The 18,146-nt window shown below is 44.5% G+C and overlaps 1 protein-coding gene across 1 annotated transcript in view; it reads right to left on the bottom strand.

Annotated features, from left to right (window-relative positions):
- The window catches only part of LOC133637145 (alpha-2Db adrenergic receptor-like), a 30,885-nt gene extending 18,690 nt beyond the window's left edge, over positions 1-12,195 (bottom strand). Inside the window, exon 1 of the mRNA XM_062030460.1 lies at positions 11,559-12,195. Within this exon, the coding sequence (XP_061886444.1) occupies positions 11,559-11,858 (300 nt within the window). The 5' untranslated portion in view covers positions 11,859-12,195. The remainder of the gene's footprint in view (positions 1-11,558) is intronic.
- Between the last annotated feature and the right edge of the window lie 5,951 nt (positions 12,196-18,146).

An 18,146-nucleotide genomic window follows, 5' to 3' on the forward strand; every position in this document is an offset into this window, starting at 1 on the left:
CACAAGAACATGTCAGACCTGACAAAACAAGTCATGACAATTTGCTGATATCAATATTTAATTGGGACAACTCTAATTGTGTTTGTCATTTTTGGTAAGTGTGCGACAACAGTATTGGATTTGGCGCAGTACTACACTGTCAAATGTTTAACACTCAGGAAGTATTTCTTGATGGAACTTAACCTCATCCATCCCTAATGTGCTAATCCCTTTATCACCTTTTCCCAGGTGGCTGTTGCATGACTTTTAAAAAGAGCATCCCAAAAACAAATCTCAGCAGGTTGCTGTCGTCAACTTCTGGATCCATTGCTGCTATGATTTTTATTTCATCATTGCAATCCATTCATCTATGATGTCATTTAACAAACAGTATGGAGGATGATGGGTTTGTCATGAGGCATTTAGTTATGGTTTGCAGAATTCTTCAAATCTATGCATATTCATTTGCTTTGATGTATTATTGTGTATTAATAAAAAGCCTTCCAAAGTGATTCCCAAACAGCATGGGTCATATTTGCAAGGTTTGTAGGGACAGATATAAGAAGCTGTGTTACACACAACAGTCATCTTTTAAGAGAAGGATTTCAACCCACATATGTTTTTCTTTTTGTTATGCATTCTAATTTGCAATATACGTATATACGTATGATGTGGCTAACAATGTAGCTAATAGGACCTCTAAAAAAACTTCCAAAAACTGCCAACAATACTCCTTATACAGGTATGTCATGACCATCATATTAACCAAATATTAGCGATATCGTTATAATAAGCTCTAATGCTAATGAACTCCTTTTAGCGGCGCCGTGATCACCGAGAGGTAACTAGCTTATGCAACTATGTCGACATACTGAGCCGGTGAGCTGCTGCATTGCCTCTGAGTCTGTGAAAATCAAGTCTAGATTATAAATCATGCCTAGAAGGTAGAAGGTTGTGAAATAAATCAGATACATTGGTCAACTTAGACCCGGAGATGGCGAGAAGGACACAAAAAGATGGTTGTTTTTATGTTTTTGTTTTTTTTACCTGCATGAGGATTATAATTAATTCTTTATCTAAACAGGAAGATATGAACATTGCATCAGTCGGCATGATCAAAATACAGAAATGTTACGTTATTAATAACATGATACTAGCCAACCCTCCCGAATTTCCCGGGAGACTACTGAATTTCAGTGCCCCTCCCAAAAATCTCCCGGGGCAACCATTCTCGCAAATTTCTCTGCCTTTAGCGTCCTCTCTCACCTGAAAAGGAGACTATTATATATGTCTCCGTTATCCATAGGTTTATGTATAACCCATAAAGTAGGCAGGCACGGAGCTATTTCTCAGCGTGTGTTTATTCCAGCCGGCACGTTAATACACTGACACACAACATCCGGATTCCCATGATGCATTGCTACAAAACTACGGCAAGTAGTAATGTCCAAAAACATAACAGAGACGAAGCAGAAGACCGAAGAAGAGACATGGCGACGAGAGTGAGAAGAAGAAGTACGCTTGCAAGTTCCAAAATGATTGGAAAAAATAATTTCAGTTCATCCAGGACAGCTGGAAGGGGAAGGGGTATGCTGCCTGCAAATTTTGTAGATCAGACTTCTTCATTGAACACGGTGGCCGAACGGATATACTCTTTCATGAACGGATTATTTATATACTGTATATATATATATAAGAAATACTTGAAAATATATACACCCCCCGCTATTCCGCCCCTCCCCATCTCCCGAATCCAGAGGTCTCAAGGTTGGCAAGTATGAATAACATGTCTGTTACTACATTATATATATATATATATATAGAGCGTGTTACGTGTATATGCAACGTTGATGGAGGTTTTGGGGCATTTTCAGAGCACTTAATCAGCGGAATGGAGCGACTCTCCATTACCTCCATTGTTAGCTCACTTTTGCTAGCATTTATTTACAAATGAAAATGCATCAAAAAAAAGAAAAACATATGTGTTGTAAAGTGAACTATATTTATATAGCGCTTTTCTCTAGTGACTCAAAGCACTTTTACATAATGAAACCCAGTATCTAAATTACATTTAAACCGGTGTGGGTGGCACTGGGAGCAGATGGGTAAAGTGTCTTGCCCAAGGACACAACGGCAGTGACGAGGATGGTGGAAGCGGGGATCGAACCTGGAATCCTCAAGTTGCTGGCACGGCCACTCTACCAACCGAGCTATACCGCCCCACACTGTGTTCTTGTCTCACATAAGGATTGTGAATGATAGATACAATTTTAAAAAAAGTGCAGTTTCCCTTTAAGGTGTTTTGGAGTGAGGTTTACTTATCGTTCAAGCGCACAGTTAAGCTAAGCAGGCATTCCTTGCACATACAACACATAAAATACTTTGTCATTATTCATATTTTTACTGTATCATGTAATAACTTTCCTATACAAACAATGGTGGTAAAAGTGAAGTTTCCAATGGCTCCAACCAGAAACACTATTAAAGTTGTAACAACACACTTGTGCACGCTGAAGAAGGTGTTCACCCGAAACATTTGTGTGGCAACAAACACTATAATTGGAGTGCTGTCCTGCACCTTTTGTACACCATTTTTTAGCAACCCAGGATAGCCAATTCACCACATGAATAAATGATAAAATAACTGTCACAGTGTTGAAATGACTGTGGTTATATAACATGGATATATACTTGAATCTACCAAATAGGAGTCTAAGCCCAGCCTGGCTGCACTGTATAACTTAGGGATAGATAGATAGTACTTTATTGATTCCTTCAGGAGAGTTCCCTCAGGAAAATTAGAAATGTTGTTCACTTACGCATTCATGCCGTTTTCACAGCTACGTTCAGCCAGGCGAAGTGGGAAATCTTATGTTATTCAGTGCTTCACAAATATTTTCTGTCACGCGCCCCCTCAGGAAGAAGAAAATATTATGCACCCCCCCAAATCTCCCCCTTGATTATAGATAATATAATTGGTCTATAGAATTGTTATAACTATACCTTCAGTTTCAGTTCAGTTCCGTTCCGTTTCAGTTTATATCAAACATGCATAGGATACAGACAGACAGCAGCTTTATTTGTCTATTCTTAACATGTACAAGACACAAAAGAACTGAAATTACATTTTCGGCACAATCCCGCTAAGAGCAGACATACGTTACAGGGAGACAAGACGGGACCGCCAACGGATCAGCCACTTACGGCGCTCCTTAAAAAGGTGGGAAAAAGGGAAGAGTAAAAAAAATATCAGTCTGAGGCTGGACCCTCAGGAGTGGTCCAGACTGAGTCCGAGGAAAAAAACCTCACATAGCATGGCACACATAAACATGGTACATGTAATCACAACAACTCGCAACAGAGGAGGGGAGATTTAGGACCCTGGAGGCCGGCTGCCGCTATTAAAGCGCTACTCAGCCCCCACAACTCCGGAGGAATTAAGCAGTGGTGAAGGCGTTGATTTGGGGAGGGGCGTGTGCGTGCATGTATGCCCAATTAACTTGGGTGAGATGTTGAAATTGTCTTTATGGACTGAGGCCGATCTCAAGAGTCCAAGAGTTCGACCCAGGTGCTTTTTGAAAAAAAAGGAAGGTCAAAAGCGTCCATCTTTGAGGAGTCCTCAGGGGAGTTTTTCAAACAGCCTGTTTCAAGGCCATTCGAGGGAGTCAAATTGTAGATTAAGATGTTGTTTTTCCTTCGAGCAGTCAAAACAATGACATTCCTGCTCTGTGTGCTGGCTTCGACAATTCCAATTTATTCTTTCTCTGCGAACTTCATCAAGATGGTATCCATTTTGCGATTCAAATCAGCAATCGCTCCAGTCTGTGATCCCACAGCACGACCCAATCCTTCCATTGCGTTGAACAGCCTGTTGGCCCCTTGAGTGGCTGCCATCGTCTTCCGAATTTGACGATACACCAGAGCAATGCCCAGCCCAATCAGCAAATGCCCTGCGATCACAGCTCCAAATAGGTAGATGTCTTCCACGTCCTCAATGGAAAGGACTGAGAGGCACATGATTCTCCAAGTATTCCAGGAATCTCTCACGTACCCCGCAGCAATGGTTCCATCAGGGCAGCCAGGCTCCCCCGAACCTCTTTTCCTTGTCGAAAAGACTGTGTCAATTGCATCGAGAGTCCAGTTGATCAAATTCATTTTGATGTTTAGATTTGAAGACAGCTCAAGAAAAGAGGCTTCAAAAAAGTTCAGACAAGACAAGGACACAAGAGAGCAAGCAGGGAAGGAGGAGCAGGGAAAAATGCGACCACCCTCACCAAGAGGCAAGACAGACACAATGTACAATGTACAATGTAATGCATCACATTTTTCCAGTTGTTTCATTACAGCACGCCAAACTCTTGCATAACATTGTAAGCTTATTAACATTAAAGGAAACAACACACCGGTCTTTCCTTGTCTCCCACTGTGGTTACAGTGAAGCCAAGTGCTATACGCTTCATCATATTCTGGTACGGCAAAAAAAATACATTCCCCGAGGTCACACGTCTCACCCCCGGCACTGCACCCCGCCCCACTATTTGAGAAGGACTGTGTTAATCCGACATATCGTTCCCGACGACGGCATAACTAAACACACAAATCACACAAAAAGATGATGCAAAAAAACGCACGGGTTTGCAATGAGTGCCTCCGATTGACAGAGGGAACAGGGAAATTGAACAAAGACTCCGACAAAACGACAAATGAATTTCACAAAGTTAAACACTCTAAAAGTTAGACAATTGGGAGTTGTGGAAAATCCTGGTTTGAAAGTCAAACATGGTTCAAAGGACACATAAAGTTAAAGTTAAAGTACCACTGATAGTCACACACACACTAGGTGTGGTGAAATTACCCTCTGCATTTGACCCATCTCCTTGTTCCACCCCCTGGGAGGTGAGGGGAGCAGTCAGCAGCAGCGGTGGCTGCGCTCGGGAATCATTTTGGTGATTTAACCCCCAATTCCAACCCTTGATGCTGAGTGCCAAGCAGGGAGGCAATGGGTCCCATTTTTATAGTCTTTGGTATGACTCGGCTGGGGCTTGAACTCACGACCTACCGATCTCAGGGCGGACACTCTAACCACAAGGCCACTGAGCAGGCTTAAGACCCATATTATGCATTACTTTTGGAGTTGAGTAATATAGGGTAAGCGATCTGAACAACACAGTAGAGAAGGGATTGCTATGGCCCCATTCTTGAGTGCATCGTGCGTGAGAAGAAGGAAGTGTCGACTAAAGTGGATAGTGCACGCCTCGCCCCAAATTCGTCACGTCTAATAAGTCAGGTAAACCGCGACAAATGGGGCCATGTGACTGTAAATGATAAGTACTATCTAATCATGTATCTCGTTGATATGTATTACTTTTAGTTGTGGGATATACAGAGTGCTAATAAAAACTAACTCCAGGCCAAAAATGGCCCCTGGGTTTTGTTTTGGACACACCTGGTTTATTGCTTTATGGGAGATCATGTCACGGCGCTTGCGCAATCCCTCATGCCTTCTGCTGCAAGCTCGGCTGACACCTCCGCAGTAAGCGCGCCAGGAAACGCACCTGCTAGCGCCGGCAAAGCTGCAGGCAATCAGTAATCAGCACACCTGAGACTAATGAGGGCAGGCAGCATAAAGACCAGCGGACCCGAAGACCCAGTGCCGGAACGTAGTTCACTCCTTGTAGTAAGCATCCCGTCTCTGGCTTCCCTCCTGCGTACTTGCTCTCTCTGTGACTTCCCAGTTCCCGTGTCTTATGTCCTTTGTGTTCCCCGCAGTGCCTTTCCTGTTCCCCGTGATCGAGCAGTGTGCCTCGACTCCTCTCTGGATTTTGGACTGCCTCCCTCGATCCTCGACCCCTGCTTGGACACGGACCTCGTTGCTTCTCTTCAGCCCCCGACCACTTGCTTGCCCACGGACTGCCTTCTTGCCTTGCCCCTCTGGGTCTGACGAAGGATTTATCCAACACACACTTACAACAAACCCTGGTAACATTAACATTGTTAATTCTACACATCGTTTTGCACCAAACACACCTCCCACACACTCATCAAGAGGTTCAATAAACCTATTGAACCGATTCTTGCTTCCCCCGCCGTACATAACAGATGAGTTGTGCATCGTGGGGGATTCATACCCACTCGTAATTCATACTGTAACTCGTACTGTAACTACAAAGGATTTATACTCTGTATTTACATTATCAAGACTTTATTTAATGAAGATTTTTTTTTAACCAAAATATATTAAGCAAATTCATGGTTTCTGTTGCGAAGTGTTCATGATCCGCTTTTTCTGCCTGTGTCTAGTTTCTCTGTCGTACCCAAGTTTGCAGTCACTGGGACGGGACCTCCTGAGCGGCTTCTTACTAAGTAGTGTGGCTGCGGCAGGAAGACGGCGCAGTGTGCCATGCATAGTCACAGGAGATGCTCGCTCATCCTAGCTCCTCAACTTGCTCTTCCATTTACTTTCTTTTACATCCGGCTACATTCCAGATGCGTTGGTTTCCGTACGCAGGTGAGACAGTTAGTTTATTAGCACAGCGGCTGTAGCAGGAAGACACGGGAACATCTTACGGAATTTGATCACATCTTGCTGTTCACGGACTCCTGTGGTGTTTCCCTAAAGTTCAGTGGACCTCATGCTGCTACATTGATTCATTCCACTGCAACCATCTTTAATACTATCTTTTACTACTATTATACTGCTCTACTATTCATATGGCGTCTTCCTGCCTGCCTGCCTCACTCTTACTCTTTTCTTTGTTACTTTTTTCCTTAGATTCAGGGATGAAATTTGGGCACAACTGGTTTACCTTACCGGGCTTTGAAAGGATTTGATGCATGTTTTAGAATAATATGAAAGGGAAATTATTTGTTCTATAATGATTTGATTGTAGAAAATAGCAAAATTAACAGAATACATTTACTTAGTTTCTTTTCAAGATTGCATTACTATTTGGTTCAATGTTTACCTTGTACGTCTTGGCTGGGAATCAAACCATGTCCTCTGGTCCTCTGCCATGAAGCTAAAACCCTTTTATTCCTTATTCCATCAGCACAAATCCTTGTTGACAACATAACTACCATTGACTAGAGCACTGGACTCCTCTTTTATTGATTATTGTATTTTTTACTCGTTTGTTATTCATATTGCAGTGTGGAGGCAAACTCACTTAGTCACATCTGACTACTGGTTGGGCGGCAGCTTCGTGCTGTCAATCATTGTCACTTGGCAAGGCTGCCCGTGAAAGCTAATCAATGAGCTTTTAGGCAGTTTGACATTATTATTTGGACATTACAGTACAAAGTGAAAGGAATAAAAACATTTTATTTAAAAAAAAGACAGGTCCCCTGCTCTGTGTCCCCCAAATTACATTCTTAAAATACTTTGTTAGATTTAGATTTGTTTTCTTCCTTTTGTTGTACCACCTGTTTCGACACTTTATTGCTCATGAGTGCATGGCATGCTAATACTTGTTGATACTTTCTTGTTACGCCTACCTCATTGTCTGCTTCTGGGGTCCCATAACACTACGGTTTAGTGTCCACATAAGTACCTCAGTTTTTATTTGGACCCTTGTGTTTTTGGTTTTCTTCTTGTAAGCTTTTTTTGGAGACTTTGTTCTCCTGTTTCTTCATCCACCTTTTTTATGCCTTGTCCTTTCACAGTGTGTTTGGATCGAAAAAATGAAACGTTTTAGGAACATGACAAAAATACACAAGCAGAAGAGCACTAAGCTATACCCTTCACCTCAGAAACCACAGTGAACAAGGAACCTTTAGGACCAGTTTAATCTAGAACACATCTGTATGTGTGTGTATATATATATATATATATATATATATATATATATATATATATATATATATATATATATATATATATATATATATATATATATATATATATATATATATATATATATGCATACAGTCGCGATCAAAAGTTTACATACACTTGTAAAGAACATAATGTCATGAGCTGTCTTGAGTTTCCAATAATTTCTACAACTCTTTTTTTTTGTGATAGAGTGATTGGAGCACATACATTCATTCATGAAGTTTGGTTCTTTTATGAATTTATTATGGATCTACTGAAAATGTGACCAAATCTGCTGGGTCAAAAGTATACATACAGCAATGTTAATATTTGGTTACATGTCCCTTGACAAGTTTCACTGCAATAAGGCACTTTTGGTAGCTATCCACAAGCTTCTGGCAAGCTTCTGGTTGAATTTTTGACCACTCCTCTTGACAAAATTGGTGCAGTTCAGCTAAATTTGTTTGTTTTCTGACATGGACTTGTTTCTTCAGCATTGTCCACGTGGACAGGACTTAGGGAAGGCCATTCTAAAACCTTAATTCTAGCCTGATTTAGCCATTAATTTACCACTTTTGACGTGTGTTTGGGGTCATTGTCTTATTGGAACCCCCAACTGCGCCAAAGACCCAACCTCTGGGCTGATGATTTTAGGTTGTCCTGAAGAATTTGGAGGTAATCCTCCTTTTTCATTGTCCCATTTATTCTCTGTAAAGCACCAGTTCCATTGGCAGCAAAACAGGCCCAGAGCACAATACTACCACCACCATGCTTGACGGTAGAAATGGTGTTCCTGGGATTAAAGGCCTCACTTTTTTTGCTGGGTATTTTGGCCAAACAGCTCAATTTTTGTTTCATCTGACCACAGAACTTTCCTCCAGAATGTCTTATCTATGTCCATGTGATGTCAGATGAAACAAAAATTGAGCTGTTTGGCTTGTGGATGGCTACCAAAAGCGCCTTATTGCAGTGAAACTTGCCAAAGGACATGTAACCAAATAATAACATTGCTGTATGTATACTTTTGACCCAGCATATTTGGTCACATTTTCAGTAGACCCATAATAAATTCATATAAGAACCAAACTTCATGAATGTTTTTTGTGACAAACAAGCATGTGCTCCAATCACTCTATCACAAAAAAATAAGACTTGTAGAAATTATTGGAAACTCAAGACAGCCATGACATTATGTTCTTTACAAGTGTATGTAAACTTTTGATCGTGACTGTATGTGTGTGTATATATATATATATATATATATATATATATATATATATATATATAGGCCTTTGACACCGTTAACCACGCTATACTGTTGGATAAGCTCAGAGCAATCGGATTTAACAAAACCTCATGGAGCTGGATGCAATCTTCCTTGGAGGGGAGGGAGCAGGTGGTAGAGGTGAACGGCACCGTGTCCCCCCCCCCCCTCTCGGTGAGCTGTGGAGTCCCCCAAGGCAGTATATTGGGACCTTTACTGTTCCTAATATACATAAACGACATGTCATCGGCATGCGACTGTGAATTGTTTTTGTTTGCGGATGACTCTGCCCTGCTGGTATCCGGCAAGGACAAGTCACAGGTGGAGAAAATCCTCAGTGGTGAGCTCTGTAGAACTTGCACCTGGCTCGCTGACAACAAGCTATCCATACACTTGGGTAAAACAGAATCCATCCTGTTTGGGTCCCACATCAACCTCAAGAAAGTCAATGACTTCACCATAAAAGTGGGTGACATTGTTATCACCAGGAAAGATGAGGTCACCTACCTAGGTTCCATTCTAGAGGCTAACCTTTCCTGTGATAAAATGGCAACCAAGGTAATAAAAAAGGTTAACCAACGAACGAGATTTCTCTACAGAATCTCCTCTCTGGTCAACAAAAGCACCTTGAGGATTCTGGCGGGAACTCTCGTTCAACCCTTTTTCGATTACGCATGCACCTCCTGGTACCCTAGCACCTCCAAAACCCTCAAATCTAAACTCCAAACATCTCAGAACAAGCTAGTCAGGTTACTGCTAGACCTCCACCCCAGATCCCACCTCACTCCTACCCACTTCTCTAAAGTGGGCTGGCTCAATGTGGAGGACAGAGTTAAACAACTAGCACTGAGCCTAGTCTATAAAATCCGCTACACCTCCTTGATACCGAAGTACATGTCAAACTACTTCCTTAACGTAAATGACCGCCATAACCACAACACCAGGGGGAGCTCCACTAACCACGTTAAACCCAAATTCCGAACTAACAAAGGTCTTAACTCATTCTCTTTCTATGCCACATCAATGTGGAATGCGCTCCCAACAGGTATAAAAGAAAGGGCATCTCTATCCTCCTTCAAAACCGCAATAAAAGTTCACCTCCAGGCAGCTACAAGCCTAAACTAACACCCTCCCCGGATTGCTAACAATCATATGTAAACAATCAAATGCAGATACTTTTTCTTATGCCTTCTGATCTCTCTCTCTCTCTCTATGTCCACTACTTGATGTCCATATCCTAACCTAGGAATTTTAAAACCTAAAAACATAATATTGTAATTCTTCCCTTTTATATATACTTCGACTAGGGTTGGATCCCAGCACCAGGCCCTTTTGAGACAAGCACTTATGTTGTGCACCATGGGAGCCAGTAGGATTGCATGGGGAATTATGACATTATATTCTAATCGCAGGAAGCAACTAGGAATACGCTTGCGGTAAAATTTCATATGAAGTGCTCTGTCATTCATTAATTGACATTTTACATGCCCCTCTTCACGCAAAACGGGGCCCACCATAGACAACAGGGCCCTATTACCCACAGCTCGTGTTCTGCGTTTAAGGTGGTGATGCTCTGAATAATAATGATGAAGGATTCTTTCACATTAACGCATTCATTTTGAGAAGCCTAAACAAATTTAGGGTGAAATGGAATATTTAAATAAATATGCACATCTAGATATATACAGTGCATCAAAAAAGTATCCATTTCTGAGTAAAAAGATTGCCAAAATGTACCTCAAAGACTCTCAGACCAACAGACACAAAATTCTCTGGTCTGATGAGACAAAGATTTAACTAGTTGGCGTGAATGCCAGGCGTCATTTTTGGAGAAATCAGGCACTGCTCATCACCAGGCCAATTCCATCCCTAAATTAAAGGACGGTGGTGGCAGCATTATGCTGCGGGGTTGTTTGTCAGGGGCAGGAACTGGGAGACTAGTCAGCAATGTACAGAGACATTGTGGATGTAAACCAACGCTTCCCATCCAACGTGATGGAGCTTGAGAGGTGCTGCAAAGAGGAATGGACGAAACTACCCAAAGATAGGTGTGCCAAGCTTGTGGCATCACACTCAAAAAGACTTCAGGCTGTAATTGCTGCCAAAGGTTCATCAACACAGTATTGAGCAAAGGTTGTAAACACTTATGTGCATGTGATTTGTTTTGTTTGTTTTAATAAATTTGCAATAAAAAAATTTCAAAAAAAATGTATATTGTCATTATAAAGTATTGTCCTTTTTGGAATAAGACTGTAACATAACAACATGTTTCCGGATGCACTGTATCTGTGTGTTTTCTGACCTTTTTTTGAGCTGAGGCACATTGGAAAAATCTTACAAACACCAAACAAAAATGTTAATTAATATTAATGATGTATCTTCTGGAAGAGCACTTAATTGTGAAGAAAGATAGATTATGGTAAAGAATGTTGACACAGTAATGTGCCAAAGCAGAGTGGTTGAGAATCACCTCCAATTATGCATTATTATATTTGTCCTCACCTCATTGGCCAAGGAGAAGGGGATGACCAGTGTGGCCACCAGAATGTCAGCTGAGGCCAGAGACACCAGGAAAAGATTTTGAGGAGCCCGCAAGGCACGACTGCTGAAGACGGCCAAAACAACCAGCACGTTCCCCACCACCGTCACCAGAATGATGACCGTGACCACCAGCAGGATGAGCACGGATGCTGCCAGAGAGTGTGGGGGCAGAGGAGGAGATCTTGACAAAGAAGTAGACGCCTCGCTAATATTCTCCCAAGATGAAGAATGGGTTACAGGTGCCAGCACATCAGGGTCCATCCTTCCCTAGAAGAAAGTCAAAGAAACCTCAAAACAATTTTTAACATTGTTTGAATGAAGGCTCCATCAGAGTAGTGGGAAATGACCCAATGTACAATCATAATGAAGTGAAGTCATTCCCTCGCTTAGCAGTCCAGATGTTGACTTACTGTGCTTTCTAATGCAAAAGCTTCAGTCGCAGCATCACAGGCAGCAAAAAGAAATCATCCCAGAGCAAAAAAAAAATCAGAGTAGGAGGTACTAACTAAAAAAAAAGAGGTCCTCGCATTGATGCGACTGCTTGAAGCTCTGTGTGGAAGTGCAGCTGTGCTACTCTGCTGGAATAAGGCAGCAGGAAGGGGAGAGACGGTGAGATGAAAGACGGAATAAGAGGAACGTGGTGAGCGAGAGATGTTTGAGGAGCGCTCCAACACCCGGGAAATAAGCACGGAGAGATTGAAGGAAGATGACTGGCACAGGATAAAGAGAAACAAATGAGAGAGGAGAGAAGATAATTAACCAAAAATAATAAAAAAATAATAATAATAATAAACAATGTACTTCATTCATTGATGTTTATGAAGCAGACTTGACCACCTGCTGCAGCACCTTTCTGTATTTTATGTAAAAAGAAGATAGAAGAATGTACTACAAACAACTGAAGTGGGGTTATGAAGTATTAAAATGATAATGTACAGCATTAATCTTGGAGATTGGATTTATACTGTATCTCCTTTCAAACACACCATCAGCAGCTTTTTCATATTTTCATGAATAAATGTCCGCCGTTTGGAAATTATTTTAACATCCTTGGCTGTTGCTGGGCTAATTCTGCTCCAATGTTGTGCAGACTAGCAGTGATAGGCTTGGCCCATTTGGCGACACAGTTGGTCATGTTTTTGACGATTTATTTCTTTAATTCAATGGATATCATCTACTTCTTCTTCTCAGCACTGTCTTTCACGCTTACATTCTTTACAATGGTTGGAAAACAAATGGTAAATGGGTTAAACTTGTATAGCGCTTTTCTACCTTCAAGGTACTCAAAGCGCTTTGACACTATTTCCACATTCACCCATTCACACACACATTCACACACTGATGGTGGGAGCTGCCATGCAAGGCCCTAACCACGACCCATCAGGAGCAAGGGTGAAGTGTCTTACTCAAGGACACAACGGACATGACGAGGTTGGTAGAAGGTGGGGATCGGCCACTCTCCCAACTGCGCCACGGCGTAAGACCAAATGTCACTTGCTACACCAACTAGTGCCGTGGATGCTTGTAACAAAAATTTTTGCTCGCAACTTAAAGCATAACAATTAGTTGAGGGACTGCTCTTATCTCAAAACAATTTTAAGTTGGGGTAATCTTAAATTGAAGTACCACTGCAGAGTATAGTGGTACCTCAACTTACAAGTATTTCAAGAATTCAAGTGTTTTGAGATACAAGCTGTCGCTCGGCTTGTGTCATGCTTTAAGTTGCGAGCACGATTTTATTTACGAGTATGTTCGCAGCCCCCACCAAAAAGCAAGAAGAATTAGAGTTACGAGCCTGCCCACTGCTTGTCACACCTGCGTGAAGTCTTGTCTGGGTTTTGTCTGGTTTCATGTTGTTTTGTCATTTCCTGTTTTATTTTGAAATGCTGACTCTCCCTTTCGTTTCAGATCACTTGCCCTTCCTCCTGTATCACTGGTCTGACGTCTTCCCTGATTACCTGATTGTGCCCACACCCTCCCTCATGTGTATAAATGTCTCGTCCTCCTGTCCTGTGCCAGAGTGTTTCGTATCTTCTTGTGCCTACCTCCAGCGTTCCTTTGCCACAGTCTTGTCTACAGCCATTGCCACGTTTTTGTACTTTTTGATCCACGGGAGATTCTTTGTTTGTAAACTTTTGTCAGGTAAAGTTAGCTTCCTAGCATCGCCTTCGTTGGAGCGCTTTTTGTTGTATTTGGTCAATTCTCTTCTTAGCACCTTTTTCCCTCCGCAGCCGGAGCGTTTTGAGTTATTGATATTTTTGTTAGTTTAGAGGTCAGGTTAGTTCTGTTTGTTTTGTTTTTCCCGTTTTGGACCCCTTCCCTTGTCCGAATAAATAACTGTTTCCGAAATCCTGCATCTGTGTCTAGAGTCCTATTCGTGTCGTGACAGTACACTCTGGCCACTATGGACACAGCAGAATAAAAGCAGTTGGCTGCAGCGCTTCACGCGCAGGAATCCCGCCTCTCCGCTCATGAGGAGCGGGTGGCAGTCTTGGGCCAAGGAATCCAGGGGATCGCCCGCACCCACGAGAACTTTAGGACCGCTGTTACCACCCAGGCGGGCCAACTTGCGGAACAGGTGCAACTTCTGCTCTCCCAGATGACCAGGCCTGGTCCCGCACCCCCTGTACCTTAGCTGTAGCCATCCCCCATGACTCAGGTACTCTCCACCATTCATAGTGGAGTGGGAGCCCGATTGGCCCCTCCTGAACGCTTTGCGGCTGAACCCGGACAATACAAGGAATTCATCATAAACTGTGAGACGCAGTTTGAGCTCTCGCCCCACGCATTTCCCATCGATCGTGCTAAGGTGTCCTTCATGATCTCCTATCTGGCTGGGAGAGCAAGGAAATGGGCCATGACCGAGTGGTCCAGGGGCTCTCACATATGCAGCTAACTCAGAGACTTCACAGAGACTCTCCGAAAGACTTTTGATCCTGTCTCTTCCGAGCGCGAAAGGGCTAGAGAGGTCAGCGGGATTCGTCAGGGGAGAGAATCAGCCTCAGAATACGCCATTCATTTTCAAACCCTGGCTGCAGAGAGCGGCTGGAACTCTACAGCACTCCACAACGTCTTCCTCAAGGGGCTAGCCGGCCCTGTTCTGGAGCGACTTCTACCCATAGAACCTTTACGACCTCATCGGCCTCGCCATGCGGACAGAGCAACGACAACGGGAGTTCAAGTTTCTCCAAGAAGGCCGTCCGAAGGATCCAGATCACCAGTCACAGTTTTCCCTCACCGCCAGTTATGCTCCAGGTCCTCAACCAACAGTACGGCTTCCCCATCTCCTGCCTGAGAGCGGAGAGGAGCCTATGCAGTTGGGCCGGACACGACTCCCTCTGGTAGAGCGCCAACGTCGTCGCCTCAAGGAGGGGCGATTTTCTATTGCGGTGAGGTGGGGCATCTCGTGCCCGCCTGCCCTTTCCAAGTCAACCCAGGTGAGGGATCAGAATCCTGCCTCAAGTGCTACCGCGCTTACACCCATTAAGGTAACCAATGACTCTATTAGTATGGTATTAGATGTTTTAATTGACTCTGGGGCCGATGAGAGCTTGATGGACTGGGGTTTAGCCAAGAAATTGGGATTGAGAACTAGGGTCATCACACCACCCCTTAGAGCCAGCGCCCTTAACGATAGCGCTTTATTCACAATTACCCATATCACAGAACCTGTAGCCATAGACATAGATAACCACCACAAACTATTGAAAAATGTTTTGCTTCACTCATCTGCACGCACCCTGGTACTGGGACACCACAACCCCCACATAGACTGGCCCACAGGCAAGATCAGGGGCTGGGGAAGGAACTGTGTAGGTAAGTGTATAAGGGTTAGTGCTCCAGCAAAGACCGCCACGAATATAAACTCTGTTTCTGCTCATTTGCCACAGAACTACAGCACCCGGACTTGACCAGCAAACCTCCCTGCTACCACCACCTTAAGGAAGCCTTTAATAAGGCTAAAGCTACATCTCTCCCACCACACCGTCCATACGATTGCACAATAGACCTCATTTCCAGCTCTACCATCCCCAAGGGGCCCCTGTACTCTGTCTCAGGCCCCGAGAGACAAGCCATGAAGGATTACATAGAATCCTCGATAAGGCGGGATTTATCCGTCCTTCATCATCACCTTCTGGAGCAGGGTTCTTCTTTGTAGACAACAAAGACGGGACCCTGCGACCATGTATAGACATAGTCCTCTCAACGACATAACAATAAAAAATCGGTACCCTCTTCCATTAATGTCATCAGGCTTCGATCAGCTCCGGCAGGCCAAAGTTTTTACCAATCTTGACCTACGCAATGCTTACCACCTCCTTTGCATTAGGGAGAGTGATGATGAGTGGAAGACCGGTTTTAACACCTCTAGTGGCCACTATGAATATTTAGTAATGCCTTTTGGTCTCACTAATGCCCCTGCCGTATTTCAGGCCATGATTAATGATGTGCTCAGAGACTTTTTGGACAATTTTGTTTTTGTCTATCTTGATGACATACTAATTTATTCTGACAATCTGGATATTCACAGGCACCGTGTCAGCCAGGTTTTGCAACGGCTCCTGGAAAACCACATGTATGTAAAAGCTGAGAAATGCAAATTCCATGCCGACACCATCTCCTTCCTGGGCTTCATTGTAGCCCCTGGAAGAGTTCAAATGGATCCGGCTAAAGGTAGCGCGGTTGCCAAGTGGCCAACACCTGATAGTCGTAAGAAGGTTCAGCAATTCCTCGGTTTTGCGAACTTCTACAGACGGTTTATCAGAGGCTTGAGCGCAATAGCTGCCCCTCTCCATGCTCTGACTTCTCCACAGGTGCGCTTCTACTGGTCTCCGGAGGCAGAGAGGGCCTTCCAGGATCTCAAGCGCCGCTTCACGACTGCACTCATCCTCACACTGCCAGATCCACAACGCCAATTTGTGGTCGAGGTGGATGCGTCGAATGTGGGAGTTGGGGCGGTTCTATCCCAAAGATTGGATGCAGATGGGAAGACCCGCACCTGCGCCTTTCTGTCTCGCCGGCTGAGCCCTGCGGAACGTAACTATGATGTTGGCAACAGGGGACTGCTGGCGGTAAAGGTAGCGCTAGAAGAGTGGCGACATTGGTTAGAGGGGGCACAGCATCCTTTCATAGTTTGGACGGACCACAAGAACTTTGAATATATTAAACAAGCCAAGAGACTGAATTCACGCCAGGCCAGGTGGGCATTGTTTTTCAACCATTTTAACTTCACGTTGTCTTACAAGCCGGGGTCCCACAATGTCAAATCAGACGCCTTGTCCCGCCTCTACGACCCAGAGCCTGTTGCCAAGGTACCAGAGCCCATCCTCCCACTGAACTGTGTGGTGGGAGTGGTCACTTGGCAGATAGAACAAGAAGTAAGGCACCCCGACAGTGAGACTCTCCACCTAGTGGGTGCCCAGAGAATTGCTTGTTTGTCCCTGTCAATCTGCGCCCATAGGTGATCCATTGGGCTCACACCTCACTGCTTATCTGTCTGCCGGGGGTCCGGAGAACTATGTTTACCATCTCACAGCTGTTCTGGTGGCCATCCATGGAGGCGGGGGTCCGGGAGTACATTGATGCGTGTCCGGTCTGCGCTCGCAATAAAACATCCTCCGAGTCACGTGTTGGACTTCTACAGCCTCTGCCCATCCCTTTCTGACCGTGGTCGAACATCTCTATGGACTTCGTCACGGGCCTCCCGGTCTCAAGAGGTAACACCACGGTGCTTACCGTGGTCGACCGATTCTCCAAGATTACACATTTTATTGCCTTGCCAAAGTTACCCACAGCCGAAGAGACTGCTCAGATATTGATGCAGCATGTTTTTAGAATTCATGGATTTCCCACAGACATTGTATCGGACCGGGGGCCCTAATTCATCTCATGGTTCTGGAGGGATTTCTGCATACTCATCGGAGCTACAGCCAGCCTGACATCAGGATACAACCCGGAGGCAAACGGCCAGACCGAGCGCCTCAACCAACAATTGGAAACCGGCCTCTGATGCCTCGTGTCCCAGAACCCAACATTGTGGAGTTCCCACCTGGTCTGGGTGGAATACGCCAATAACTCCTTGCCCTCCTCTGCCACTGGCTTCTCCCCCTTCAAGTGTGTCTACGGCTACCAACCGCCAGTGTTCTCAGACTCAGAGCCAGAGGTTTCCGTGCTCTCAGCTCACGCCCTGGTGTGCCGATGCCGTCGCATCTGGCTCGCAGCCCGACAAGTGCTCGCTCGCCAAGGAGATAGGGTCAAGAAATCAGCCGACCGGAAGCGCCGCCCGGCCCCATGATTACCGGCCAGGATAGAGAGTATGGCTAACCGCCAAAGACTTGCACCTCAAGGTCCCCTCCAAAAAATTGGCGCCAAGATTCGTGGGCCCTTTCCCCATCGCCAAGGTCATCGGTCCTGCAGCAGTACGCCTACGTCTACCCAGGTCGCTCCGTGTCCACCCTACTACCACGTCAGCCAAGTCAAGCCTGCCAAAGAGAACCCCCCCCCCCCCCCCCCCCCCCCCGGCCGCCGGAAGCGGTTGATGGAGGCCTT

This window comes from Entelurus aequoreus, linkage group LG02 (genome assembly GCF_033978785.1).
Source record: "Entelurus aequoreus isolate RoL-2023_Sb linkage group LG02, RoL_Eaeq_v1.1, whole genome shotgun sequence".
NCBI classification, from domain to species: domain Eukaryota; kingdom Metazoa; phylum Chordata; class Actinopteri; order Syngnathiformes; family Syngnathidae; genus Entelurus; species Entelurus aequoreus.